We start from the raw sequence: 14,894 nt of genomic DNA, 5'->3' as shown, positions 1-14,894 counted from the left end.
CAGTCACTCAGCCATGTGACTCTTCCTGCCATGTTCCCTCTCTTCTCATGCTTCTGTGGTCAGTCCAAACCCTAGCACTATTCCATCATACGTATTCCCTGATTTTCTACTCTTCAACTGACATATAGCAATTTCTACAATGAAGACATTGCAACATCCACTCCCTTATCGATGGAGCTGGGCCACATTTCTGGTGGATGAACTCTACAACTGTTTTCTGTAGCTGCTGAAACATTATCTTCCACCTCTTGTTACTAAACTGAAATAGCCCCTAAAGGTGTGCCATTTGGTGATTTATCAGCTTAGAACTATGCCTAAAAATAGCCACCATCCCTTATTGCCCTGGTGTGAGCCACCAAACCTATATCCACCCTAATCTCCTGATTCTTTTCCAGTTCAGAGTGTTGGTTAGGCTCAAGGACTGCAAAGAAGAAATGTAGAGGAAATAAACTCATTACAGCAGATGATTAGATTAACAGGGCATGGGGAGACCCCAGAAACCTCTCTATAATAATACCTCCACTAATCAGAATTCTTTGAAAATTCCTCTGTTATACTGAACAAAATTATTTTAATAACTAGAATTTAGCCATGATCCCACATTTTAATTCACATTGTTTTCTAAAATATCTCAGCATTTGACATCTCTACCTCAAATTCCTAGAGAAATAAATAGTATCTGCCTTATGAAGGCAGTGAAGATTACATGAAATACATAAAAAACACTCAGCAGTACCGGTATTCAATCAAGAGTAATTACTAGAGAATATTTTCCTACTTGACTACAAACAATAAACATCATTAAATTACCTTTGAGACTTGGTAACTGCTGTGCCCGGATCATCACAGTCACTATTAAGAAGTGCCTGAACCCACCTGGCTCCCCAGGTGGCTCGGAAACTAGTCCAAGTGACACAGTATATGCATGCACAAATTAGAAGGAAGAAAAAATAAATGCTAATGGGATCTGGATGGATTCTGGAGGTGCTCCAGCTGTCAGTCCCTTGATCTCTAGTACTTATTTGACAGGTCAGGCTGGATACACAGGTGTTTCTCTCTTTGCTCACAGATGCCCATGCAGAGCTCTGCAATCAATGTACTTGGTCAAAAAAAAGTACAGGAGGATTGTGTTGTCATTCAAAGGTATGTGAATACCACACTCCCCTCTCACATGCCAAGACACATTTATAGTTCAGAGAAAAGGATCAGAGCAGAATGGAAGAATTTGATGTGGAGAACAGGCTAGTGAGGCAGGGGGAAATCCAGGAGGAATACCAGAGCAAAAATATTTACATTGTATAGATACATAAATATGAGAAAAATGTTTGTACATGTGAGCTTTGTACACATGTATGTGTACACGTGTATACACATACATACACCCAACAACCTAGAACCAATTAAAAGCCCAAGCAGAGAAGGTTTGTAGGGTAACCAATTCATAGACACCTGTAAGGTACACATGAAAGGGAGTAGGAAAAAAGTCTTAAACATGGAAGGTAATCATTACGTGTTGAAATGAACTGTAGCAGTGAGACCAGCCACGAGATGCATGCACTCAGTAAGGCACTGAACACCAAGATGGTCCCAGTGTTGACACAAAGGAAGACCTCCAGAGAGCAAGCCACATGACAGAGGGCTGGAATGTTCACGGCTTTAGAATAACATGGAAACTGATTACTTTTTTTTTTTTTTTTTAAAGTTTATTCATTTATTTTGAGAGAGAAAGAGACAGCATGAGATGGGCGGGGGGGGGGGGGGGGGCGGTGCATGGAGAGAATCCCAAGCAGGCTCCGCACTGTCAGCACAGAGGCTGATGTGGGGCTTGAACCCACGAACCGTGAGATCATGACCTGAGCTGAAACCAAGAGTCAGATGCTTAACCAATTCTGCCACCCAGGCACCCCAGAGACTGATTACTTCTAAATTACTTCCTGCCATATATTTGCCTCTTTTGACATAAAGGTGAGTAAATGAAAAGAATCTTGTTTATTAGAGTCTGTATCTGGGATAGAGGCTATTTAGAATACATAATTTAGGCAAGTGCAGTACAACATATATAACTGGAGTGCTACAAAAAATTGAAACTGTCATCTTATTATTATTGGTTTCTGAAAATGAATAAAGGTAAATGTCATTTAGAATGGAATCAGTGGACAGGGAGCTCTCACGATGTGCCACTGCCCCTCCTCAACTGCTGCCCTAGCAGTAAGAAAGGAACAAGTCCCAGCAGGGGAGGAAAGGCTCCCCTGGCAAAAGCCCAGCCAATGAGAAGCCACTATTCTTCCAACTCCCAGTTTGCTCCAGGAGACTTTTTATTTATAAGAGCTTTCCCTACTTCCCCTTTTCCTCTATAAAAGCGTGTTCCTGTCCTTTGTTCTGCAGACTTGCCTATGGTTTTGCCACAGCTTGCTTGTCCCTCACTATAATTCTCTGCTTTTGCTGAATAAACCCATATTCGCTGGTAAAACAACAGGCAAATTTATTTTTAAGGGTCACATTACCTGGTGATCAGAAGTGGAATCCAGAGAAAACCCCCAACAATGCCAAAGCTGGTGAGGAAACAAACAGGTGCCCATACCCACAGAGTCCATTGGACTCCCTGCTTTCTTGCCAATCCTGGGGTTTGAGGGTAAGATTTCTCCAGGATTCAAGTTCCTCTCTCTCTGTATCGGAGCTCTTCAGGCTTTATTTGGGATCTGTCTTAAAGACTTGCTTTTTTTTTTTTTTTTTTTTTTTAAATGAGAGTACTCGTTGACTCCTTTACAGAATTGGACTGTTTCTGTTACAACTGTAATGACCTTTAGTCCAACTCCTGTTTAGAACCAATTGTCCCTGTTTAAGTTGTACCAGTCTGTGTTGACATTCCTCCCGACTCATTTTGGGATTGCACTATGCCTGCTGGAAATGCACTAGCCTTTGGTCTGACTCCAGTTTGGAACTGGACTGTTCCTACTGGAAACATACTGGCTTTCGGTCTGATTCTTTTGGAACCAGGCTGTTCTGTTCAAACTGTGGTGTTCAGGAACTTTTCTCTTTACAGAAAAACATCTAAAAAATGGGAATCCAGTCATCAAAATGCTTTGAGGGTACCTGGCCCCTACTTGGACTCCAGCTGCTTTATGTTTTAAAGTGGATCCATCCGCGTGCACATTTATGACTAAACGGACCGAGTTAACCAAAAGGAATTTAGAATTTCAATGGCCAACAAGGAGAAATTTTGATCTCCCCAAACTTGTTTTACTCAAAAGTAAGCTAGAGAGCACAGTTCCCAAAAACACAAACAAACAAACAAACAAACCTAAATAGGATACCTATTTTATCCATTTATTTGAGAATGAGAGAGTGTGAGAGAGCACACGTGCATAGGAGAGGGGCAGAGAGGGAGAGAGAGAATCTTAAGCAGGCTGATGCCTATTTTAGGTAGTACCCTGAGACTTCTGAATCCTTACCAGGATCCTGAATTCGTCTCTTAGTAATAATCAGTAAATTAACTGATGCAACAAGCGAACCAAGTCAAAATGGTTTCGGAGACCTCTTTTTCTGCTCCCCTACCTTCTTGGTTTCCAGACTCAAGGCAGCCACCCGGTGTCAGGCCCCCCATCAGGTGCCACTTTCCTTTATTCTCACTGCCACACCTCATTTTTCCCCTGAAATGTTCCCTGCTTCCTCTCCTGAACCTACTGAATCCTGCCTCTTTAAAATGGACTCCTCTGAGGATCTGCAGAAACTCCAAGTTTCTCATGTTCCCAGCACCAAGGGAACTATGTAAGCCACACTTAAAGACTTTTCTAAAGTGACTGACGATCCCCATAAGCTTGCTATTGAATTTAACCTACTTATTCAAACTCAGCAATCTAGTTTCTCAGATTCATATCCATTAGTCCACATGCTTATTTGTGAAGGCCACACTGGATGAAACTAGCCCACTGGGAACATCCCGGAGGATATTTAGAGAAACAGACTCCTAACTTTTGGCAAGATGCTAGAACACTTGCAAGAAATCTGCACTGAGCAATGACAGTAGCTTTTCCTAAGCCTGTTGATGGGAACAAAAATTCAGGCCTGCACACAAAAGCCTGATGAATCTCCTCATGGCTACTATAACAGACTCTAAATTGTTTTTTTTTTTTTTTTTTATTTTTTAAACGTTTATTTATTTTTGAGAGAGAGGGAGAGACACAGTACGAGCAGAGGAGGGGCAGAAAGGGGGAGACACAGAATCCAAAGCAGGCTCCAGGCTCCACACTGTCAGCACAGAGCCTGGCCTGGGGCCTGAACTCACGAATCGTGAGATCATGACCTGAGCAGAAGTCGGACACTCAATGGACTGAGCCACCCAGGCATATCGACTCCAAATTGTTTTTTTTTAAATTCTGGTTTTCCTCTAGATGCTGAATCCACCCAGGTAGCATTGAACTCTATGTTCATTAATGACCTGAAGTGGGATGTTTCTTCTTTAGCTGAAAGGACCAAGATGAAATGGAAAACTACGTTCACTCCCGATTGGACTTGGCAAACCAGGTCACTGGCATCCTAGGTGGGTCACCTGAAAAAAAAGACTGCTAAAATTCTCAATTTTCAATTTTGGCAAATGAAGGCTCCTAAACAAAACCAAAAACCTCCTAGTTTCTGCTGTTATTGCAATGAGTCAGAACATTGGAAAAAAGACTGTTAGAGGGGCGCCTGGGTGGCTTGGTCGGTTAAGCGTCCAACTTCGGCTCAGGTCATGATCTCGCGGTCCGTGAGTTTGAGCCCCGCGTCGGGCTCTGTGCTGACAGCTCAGAGCCTGGAGCTTGCTTCAGATTCTGTGTCTCCCTCTCTCTCTGCCCCTCCCCTGTTCATGCTCTGTCTCTCTCTGTCTCAAAAATAAACGTTAAAAAAAAAAAAAAAGAAAAAAGACTGTTAGAAACTTAAGCTCTCCAAGCGCTGTTAGCCCCCTAGGGAGTCTTTCCAATGTCCTCCTAATTCCCCATTATGTGGCCCCGAGGGACTACAGGGGTTTGTCCCGATCCTCCCTCCTAACTGGCCTGGAGAAACCACTTTCCAGACTGGGAACGAATCTCTGTCTGTAGTGACGCCAGAGCCACACTCTTGGTGCTGAGTGCCACTGCTGTAAAGCAGCCTCAGCCTCAAGAGCGCCAAAACAGTTCAAGTGGGGGGTGGGGGTCTCTGATAAATCTCAACAGGTTCCCATCTCTGACGCTACTCCCTTTTGTCTAGGCCCTTTGAGAAATAGGCCCCTTTTCTCCTTAGTTCCTCTACCTCTATTCACTTACTGGGCCTGGATTTCTCACAGAACTAGCATGCCAGAATCTCCCTCTCCCCAAAGGGGAAATAATTCTCGAATTGGACAACAGTAATCAAAATAGCCAACCAGGGGGATGCAATGACACTTCCACATCTTTCATTTGCTCCATATCTGACTATAGCTGCATCTAGGGACCCTGATTATTTGTTCCTACCGGATTACCTACCATCCCCGTAATGGGCAAAACCCTTAACTGATATGGGGAGAATCCCAAGTGCACCTCCCCATGAAGATTCAAAGAGATCCCTCAAAACCTCTCTGCAGAATTAATCAGTAGCCTGTAAATGAAGAAGCCCCTCAAAGCACCAAGCCCTTAATAGATTATAAGGCTCACGGCTTCACTAGTTCCCTGTAATACTCCTATTTTATGTGTAAGAAAATCCAATACCCAAGGAGGGAGGTTTGTCCAGGACCTAAGAGCAACAAATACCATTGTTTTCTCTCGGCATCTTGTTGTTCTCAACCCTTCTATGCTACTGATATCCATTCCTAGTGAAAGCAAATTTTTCACAATTTAACGATGCCATGCATTTTTGCATTCTAGCTGGTAGGAATAGCCAGTATCTTTTTGCCCTCACTTGGGAAGAACAGCAGCACACCTGGACAGAAATACCCCAGGGTTCTGCAGAGTCCCTCTTACTTTTCACAAACCTTAAAAGATGACGTGGATGATAGGAAGTTTTCTGAAGGCTCTACTTTGTTAAAATATGTAGATGATTTGCTTCTCTATACCCCCTTCTCAAACCTCTTCACAGGAGACAGCATCCACCTGTTAAAATTTGTGGCCTTAAAGGGATATAAAGTCTCCAAAGTGGGGTGGGGATGGGGGCGGGGAGCAGTTTGCTCAAATTTAGGTTTGATACTTAGGGCACCTGATCTAAAAGGAAATGTCATTTAGAATGGAATCGGGAGGCAGTTGGGGGAACTCTCCTGCCCTCTCACTTCTCCTCAACTATAGACCCAGCAGGAAGAAAGGAGCCTGGCAAGTTGATAGTATTTTAGGTGCTACTTACTAACCTCACAGGAGAAAGAAAACCTTTCTTCCTCCCCTGGCAACAGCCCAGCCAATGAGGGACTGCCATATCAGCCAATGAGAAGCCAATATACTTCAAACTCCATTTACTCCAATGGCCTTTTTTGGTTGAACAGCCTTTCCAACTCCCCCCAACCCCACCTGCCACTCCCTGCTCTCCTCTATAAAAGAGTGTTCCCCTCTTTTGCTCTGTAGGCTTGCCTATGGTTTTGCTGTAGCTTGCTTGTAAAGGATTGCAATTCTCTGTTGTTCCCAAATAAACTCCTTTTTGCTGGTAAAATAACTGGCAGATTTATTTCTTTCAATTTTTTTTTTAATGTTTATTTATTTTTGAAGGAGAAAGAGAGACAGAGCATGAGCAGGGGAGGGGCAGAGAGAGAGGGAGACACAGAATGTGAAGCAGGCTCCAGGCTCTGAGCTACCAGCACAGAGCCCTTCATGGGACTCAAACCCACAAAGTGTGAGATGAACTGAGCCACAGTCAGATGCTTAACCGACTGAGCCACCCAGGCGCCCACGGCAGATTTATTTCTAACACGTTCAAGTTGTTTTCTTCCTTCCCCCACACCCAGTAGGCCACTTTCAGAAAGTAGGAAAACAGGGGGCGCCTGGGTGGCTTAGTCAGTTAAACGTCTGACTTTGGCTCAGGTCATGATCTCATGGTCTGTGAGTCAAGCCCTGCATCAGGCTCTGTGCTGACAGCTAGGAGCCTGGGGCCTGCTTCGGATTCTGCGTCTCTCTCTCCTTCTCTGCCCCTCCTCAACTCATGCTCTATCTGTCAAAAATCAATAAACGTTAAAAAAAAAAAAAAAAGAAAGAAAATAGGAAAACAGGGCAAAAAGATTATCCTTCCCTACACCTTTCCCTTTTTTTCCACATTCTGTACCCTCTGGGTGGGTGGGCTATTCTTGGGTCTTTCTCACAGGCTCATTTAGCCACAAAAGATTTGAAAAGGCCATACACCTCGATTAAAAATATAAACATTAAATGCACTAAAATATGACACTGACCCTTCCTTCCCTTATGTTTTTGAATCCTCTGCTGTCTTTGACAGCTTTGATTATCATACCAGGGTTTATTTCTTGAAGGTCTCACATATAAGACTCTATGCTTTTTCCAATATAATCCAGTGGTTCATACTGAGGCACCAAAAAAGTCATCCTCAGCTCTGCACTTGTTGGGATGAGAAAATGCTTAGTGGTAGACAGAATTTACTGGAGAATGGAAATTTTTTTCCCTCTGATTTTGACAGGCTAGAAATGGGCATTTTAATCATGGGGTATTTCCATATTTGTCCAGGGTCAAAGGCAAATATGTAATACACAAACTTGAAAAAATAATTGTCTCAGAAAAAATAAAGGCCTCAGGATAGAAGACATCACTTAATTTTTTGTTCATTATTGTCGTTTTTATAAGATCATTAATTACATAGAGAAAAATCTCCCTAAAGGTCAAAGTCCATTTTGACCATTTGATATTTACTCACGTTGGTCCAGAAGGAGGATAGGTTGATTTTCTGCAATCTTCTGTCCACTAAAAAAAAAAGAAAATTAAGTTTCAGAAAGTCACAAATTGAACAGGCAATTTGAAAAACAGTCAAAAGTCATGGCGACAAAAAACAAGCATGGTTTGCTCTTTTATATCGTTTCAATACCTCTTAAAAGTCTTCTCCTCCCATGAAAATTTCTATAGTCTCAAACTCAAGTACATTTTCAGTCTTAATTCAGTTTGCACTAGTGCTGTAATGTGGCTTCTATGTTGCAAACACACTGAGTAAAAAGGAAATGTAAAAAGTAGATGGACACGTTCATGTCTGATAGGCTGACTTGTGAGGACCAGTGAATTGCCTGACAAAATATGCTATCGCTTGAATTTATGAGCTAACTCCACTGTGATAGAGATTTGCATCGCAAACCAGATTTTCAGGACACACTGTGTAGGCCCTTCATAATCTGGCCATAATTTACCTTCTCCGCTTCATTTCCTGCCACTCCCCCCACCGAGTAGAGTCACATGCAACCACATCCTCTGATCGCTCACCCTTCCCAGTCCCAGCATGCTGTTCCTGCTGCCTAACATGCCTTTTTTTCCACCTAGTGAACTCTGGGCTTTAATTTCTAAGATCCAGTTCAAATGCTGTCTGTTTTGTGAAGTCTTCCTGTACTTCTCATGAAAACAGCTATCCTCTCCTCTACCTTCCCCATGGCACCGAGCCCAGCTCCATTACTGTAGTTATACACTGCAGTGTAACTACTCATTTCCTCTCTCCATGACCAGATTCTGTGCTCCTTGAGGTGAACACGGCTCCTATCACTGAGGCCACTCAGTGAATGAATGAGTGAGATGGTTTCAGGGAGAAGTGTTTTAAGCTCGGTAGCAAAATAAAAGGAGCTCTTAACATAAAATGAGAAAAGTCCACATGGATTTATGATTCTTTTATTACTAATTCAAGATAGCAAGCATGTTTATCTCCTTCTCTCCACAGACCCAATATTGTAAAAGTAAAATAACTTTTGTTATAAAGAAGCATAGGGGCGCCCAGGTGGCTCAGTCAGTTACGCGTCTGACTCAATTTTGGCTCAGGTCATGATCTCACAGTTTGTGGGATCGAGCCCCATGTGGGCTCTGTGCTGACAGCATGGAGCCCACTTGGGATTCTCTCTGCCCCTCTCCCCCTCTCCCCCTCTCAAAATAAACATTAAAAAAAAAAAGAAGTATAAACCCACAATAAGAGGTGGAATAGGGAAGGGAACTACTAGAACTAAAGTATGAGCTCAGAAAATATACCTGCAGCAAATTTGTGTAGGAATGTACATCTAACATCTTATTTTAACTTTTTTTTTTAATTGAAGTATAGTTGATACACAATGTCACATTAGTTTCAGGTGTACAACATAGTGAACCCACAATTCTATACGCTGTGCTATGCTCACCACAAGCTACCATCTGTCGCCATACAAACTATTACAATACCACTAACTATATTCCCTATGTTGTACGTTTCATCCCTATGGCTTATTCATTTCATAATGTCCTAATTTTTTATAGTAAGGAGGTATATAATATAGCCTGACATTACCTGTGATGCAAACATTAACTTTCTAAATAACTTTACTACAGTATAAGTTTCTCATCAAAGTGCTCAAGTTTTGCCTTGTAATTTTAGACTGAATTCACTAAGAAACAGCAGTGAGCATTAAATGATCAGAAGCTAATCCAATCATTAGAATTTAAACTGTTTCTAAATTACTACAGCATAATATACTAGATAATAAATAATAGCAATTTGATAATTCATTATCAAGTTGGCAAAAGCTAATGTCCAAAGCCATTCAATGTTCAGTAACAGTGGTTCACAGTGGTTCTTGTTCGGAAAAATTTTGGCCCGCAGCGCAACTTCACTGCTGTTAACCTATCTAACTACTACTAATACAGTAGTTTGGACATTTAGCGTCTATGTCTTATAAAAATTTAAAAAAAATGATAATGTTAAGTCTATGAAAGCAAAAGAAGTTCATAGTTGATATTACTGGTTTCATTAGCACATGACAGATACAAATATTTTCCACAAAGTACCTTTCAACCAGTAATATAATTAATAATCACAAGCTTGAAACAGCTTGCATTTTCACACGCTTTGAACATCTGTCCAGCTAAGCTTTGTCTCCTCTGCACATATTTTTACCATTGTCAATTGTTATACAGAATAGCAGATTCCATTTCAGGTCTTATTGAATTACCAAGTTCTCAAGTTCTTTGAAAGCATCCTTGCCTATAATTGTTCCATGCAGACTACTCATTTTTCCTTTAATTTATAACATTTATTGGGGCGCCTGGGTGGCTCAGTCGGTTAAGCATCTGACTTCAGCTCAGGTCATGATCTCACGGTCCGCGAGTTCGAGCCCCGCATCATGCTCTGTGCTGACAGCTCGGAGCCTAGAGCCTGCTTCAGATTCTGTGTTTCCCTCTCTCTCTGCCCCTCCACCACTCATGCTCTGTCTCTCTCTCAAAAATAAATAAACATTAAAAAAAATTTTAACATAAAAAATAAATTTATAACATTTATTTAGGCAAAAAAAAATTCTAAAACAAAACTCTATACACACAACATTAACACCTAAGTGATGCCCTGATGTTAATTCAGTTTCAAATTGGCAATGGTGCTTTAATAAATAGCAATAACTAGTCAGTATCAACAACTGGGAACCAATTTGCCTTGTTCTTTAATGGATATGGATGTTTCTGTCAAAGTCCTGGAGAACTGTTCTCATCTAAAGGCTAATAGTGCAACACAATTTTTTCAGGATGCATTTCTTCTGCAGCAAATGTGATTTCAATAACTTGCCATTGGGAAATAGTTTTCGTTGCTTTGATAACAGATGAGCTACTTAAAGACCTACTTTGCAGCCTCATTTGCTTTTTAAAATTTGTAAATAAATTCTGCTGTGATGAGATATTTTGCTTTAAATTGTCTTGTTTTTCTGATCATTTTTTCCTATAAGAATACTGTGATGAGTGCTTAATCATGCCAAGTTGATGTATATTTTATTCCTTCAGCACAACTCTAGATGTGCTGTCATCTAGTTGAGTGACAAGATAATCCCATTCTCTACTCTGCTTCAAGGACACAACATTTGAAGCCCACTTTTCTTGTTTCGACATGATAGGTTTGCATTGGTAACTTTCTTTTTTTTCCCTAAAGATTAAAATAACACAACACATCGATGGGGCACCTGCGTGGCTCATTTTATTTAAGAATCCGACTCTTGATCTTGGCTTAGGTCATGATCCCACGGTTAGTGGGGTCAAGCCCTGCATCAGGCTTGTGCTGACAGCATGGGGTCTGCTTGGAATTTTCTCTCTCTCTCTCTCTCTCTCTCTCTCTCTCTCTCTTTCTGTCCCTCCCTCCCTCCGTCTCCCCAGTCTGCTTAGGATTCTCTCTCTCTTTCTCTTTGCCCCTCCCCTGATGGTTTTCTTTCTCTCTCCCTCTCAAAATAAATAAAACACAGACACACAAAATAATAATAACATGGTGCATTGATACATGTGGCACTTATAATGCTGTTGAGTCAAAGTGCATGCACGTCACCTGAAGTGTGCCAAGCAACCGGGAAAAGCCCCAAGTGCACTGTACCCAGGCTCTGCTAGACCACTCACCTGTTGTAATGCTAAGCAGCCACAGACAGTAAGCAAACAAACAAGTGTGGCTATGTTCCAGGACAACTCTGTTTATGGGCACTGACACGTGAATTCCGTATCATTTGCACATGTCACAAAATATTAATCTTTTGATTTTCCCCTTCCAATTTTCCAGAAATGTAAAAACCATTCTTAGCTTAAAAAAAAAAAAAAAAACAAAAAACAGGGGGCAGGATGCATTGGGCCAGCTGGCTGCAGTCTGCCAGCCACTGCTGTAAAGCGTGAACACCTATACTAGCTACCTCTGTTCTTCCTACACTTTTTTGTTTCTTTAGAGGAAAACCCTTTGCGGTGGTGTGTGTGGAAAAAAAGAGAGAAGGAGATGGAGAGAGAGATTGTGTGTGTTTAGTTTTCTGCCCAGTGATAATGCCATATGTGGTTTTGTATGCAGTGGTCAGGATGGCGGTTATGTCCTGTTTACCGACCCCTCAATTTAACTCTACCTTCATCGTCCTTTATTATCTTTAAATTTTTTTTTTTCAACGTTTTTTATTTATTTTTGGGACAGAGAGAGACAGAGCATGAACGGGGGAGGAGCAGAGAGAGAGGGAGACACAGAATCGGAAACAGGCTCCAGGCTCCGAGCCATCAGCCCAGAGCCCGACGCGGGGCTTGAACTCACAGACCGCGAGATCGTGACCTGGCTGAAGTCGGACGCTTAACCGACTGCGCCACCCAGGCGCCCCTTATTATCTTTATAAGACCCTCCAGAATAATTGCCACTCTGAGCCAGGAGCCTCTTGGCGCTCTCCTTTTCTCACAACAGCTTCTTCTACTTTGTCTCATCAGCCAACACTCCTCCATTTACTACCTACATACCAAAAATTAATTAGAAGTGCCCCAGATGCAGAGTCCTTAAAATCACACATGAATGGACTTATGCACTACTTGGCAGCATTTAGCTTTCCTATGGCTGCTGTAACAAATTGCCACAAACATAATAGCTTAATATAACACAAATTTATCATGTTATAGCTCTGAAGGTCCGAAGTCTAAAATGGGTCTGCAGCTCAGAGCTCCCTCCGGGACTCTAAGGCAGAATCTGTTTCCCTGACTTTTCCAGCCTCTAGAGATCACCTGCATTCTTTGACTTATGGTCCCTTCCTCCATCTTCAAAGCCAGCAGCACAGCGTCTTTTCTCTTCTCTGGCCTCCTGCCTCCCTCTTATAAGGACCTCTGTGATTATATTGGGCTCCTCTGAATAATCCAGTATAATGTCCTCATCTCAAGCTCCTTTACTAAATCATATCTGTAAAGGCCCCTTTGCCATAAAAAGCACATACTCACAGCTTCTCAGGACCTGGGCATCTTTGGGAAGCTATTATTCATCCCATCCATACAAAAGAAACTGTCAAATATGACATATAGTAAAATCTCAATACAGAGCAGGAATAACATATAAACATTTGCAATCAATGTGGGACACTAATCCTGAATCCCAATAAGCAAAATGCCCATCCTATAAGAATTCAATTCTTCTCATTAGTAGACTATGTTACAAAAAAATGTATTAACTTGCTAATATATTTTCATCAACAGAAAATTCGTGGCAATATAGAAATCATGTAAGTACCTACATAATATCCTTGATTTGTCTCTTGGCCCAAAATGCCTAAAAGATTTACTTTCTGGCCCTGCACCAAAAAAAAAGTTGAATGACTCCTGCCTGAGAGTAAAGGTCTCCTATTCTTTTTTTTTTTTTTCATGTTTATTTGTTTTTGAAGGAGAGAGAGAGCATGAGCAGGGAAGGGGCAGTGAGAGAGGGAGACACAGAATCTGAAGCAGGCTCCAGGCTCAGAGCTGTCAGCACAGAGCCCGAAGCAGGGCTCAGACTCATGAGCCGTGACATGATGACCTGGGCTGAAGTCAGGTGCTTAAACAACTGAGCCACTCAGGTGCCCCTAAAAGCCTCCTATTCTAATATTTAGGCACAAAGAAAACAAATTAAAAACAATCTAACTAAAATATACTCCAATAATTTAAGGAACAGAAAAAAATAAATAATATCAAATAATTACCAGTTTCAATATTCTGATTATTCACAATTTAAGGAACAGAAAAAAAAAGTAATATCAAATAATTACCAGCTTCAACATTCTGATTACTCAAATAGTCACCTCAAGAGAAAGTCACTATATTGTTATATCCATGAAACAAGAGCAGAATGATATGACAAAGAGGTGACCCAAGTAATTAAAAGCGTAACTGCTGAAATAAAAAGACAGGAAAGTAAAGGTGAGAAAATCTGTCTTAGAATATAGAAAATATCATACAGAAAATACAGGAAAAATAAAATAATAAAATAAAACCACAGGAGGAAAAAAAAAGATAAATATTTATAAAATCAATATGTGGGGTCTAACAACTAATTAATAGGATTTCCAGAAAAAGAAAACACAGAAAACAAAGGGGAGGAAATTATGAGTGAAATTATGTAAGAAAATTTTCTAGAGCTGAATGGAGATGTGTCTTTGAAATAAAAACGCCTACTGATTACTCAAAAAGTGAAAAAAAGAACCTTCAGTCAGACACACTACTGTGCTATTTCAGACATAAAGAATAAAGACAAAAAAACATAAAAACCTCTACACCTAAACTGGGGTGTGGGTCCTACAGAAGAATAAAAATAACACTCTCATCAGACTTCTCAACAGCTATATGAATGCTAGAAAAGAGTTATGCCATTATTTCCTTGGGAAGGAATTAATTTCAAACTAGAGTTTTACAGTTCATCAAGCAATGATCAATTTTTATATTTAAATAAAATCTTTGATTTTAAGTCATTGCAAGGACTCAGTTTACCTCCCACACATTATTTCTTAAGTTACTTCAAGACGTATTCTAGGAAAACAAGGAAGTAAACCAAGTAAAAGAAGGAACAGAATCTCAAAATAATGGCTCCAACTTACAGAGTGGTAAAGGTGATGGAGGGCTCCAGGATACAGGTGGCTAGAAAGGGGGCCTCCACACAGTAAACTGTATGGTTTAAGGGCTGGAAGAACTTGAGGATAGGAGAGAAGCATAGAATTTAAGAACAAAAAACAAACAACAACTAGAAACTAAAGGAAGAAACTGTAGCATTGGAAAAATATGGTCCCTATAAAAAGAAACTCAGTAGGTTTCAAGAAGAGACACAATAAATACTGAGATAATAAGTCAGAAGCTGAACAATATACAGACTACAGTCAGGATGGCATAGCTTTGGTTTCTTCTTCTAATGACAAAAAATGAAAAGAAAACAATGAGAAACCCCAAGGGAAAACATTTGTACAAGAATGCCAAGGTATAAACATGAAGCAAACTAAAATGTGGCATGAATATGAATATTTGGCAGAAAATATAGTTGAATAC

At 40.8% G+C, this 14,894-nt stretch overlaps 1 protein-coding gene across 1 annotated transcript in view; it reads right to left on the bottom strand.

Moving 5' to 3' along the window:
• The window catches only part of ASAH1 (N-acylsphingosine amidohydrolase 1), a 50,104-nt gene that overhangs the window by 17,999 nt on the left and 17,211 nt on the right, over positions 1-14,894 (bottom strand). Inside the window, exon 2 of the mRNA XM_058720066.1 lies at positions 7,831-7,877. Within this exon, the coding sequence (XP_058576049.1) occupies positions 7,831-7,877 (47 nt within the window). The remainder of the gene's footprint in view (positions 1-7,830; positions 7,878-14,894) is intronic.

This window comes from Neofelis nebulosa, chromosome 3 (genome assembly GCF_028018385.1).
Source record: "Neofelis nebulosa isolate mNeoNeb1 chromosome 3, mNeoNeb1.pri, whole genome shotgun sequence".
Lineage (NCBI taxonomy): Eukaryota > Metazoa > Chordata > Mammalia > Carnivora > Felidae > Neofelis > Neofelis nebulosa.
Note: the sequence above shows the minus strand (reverse complement) of the source record. Positions and strands in the feature narration are given on the sequence as shown.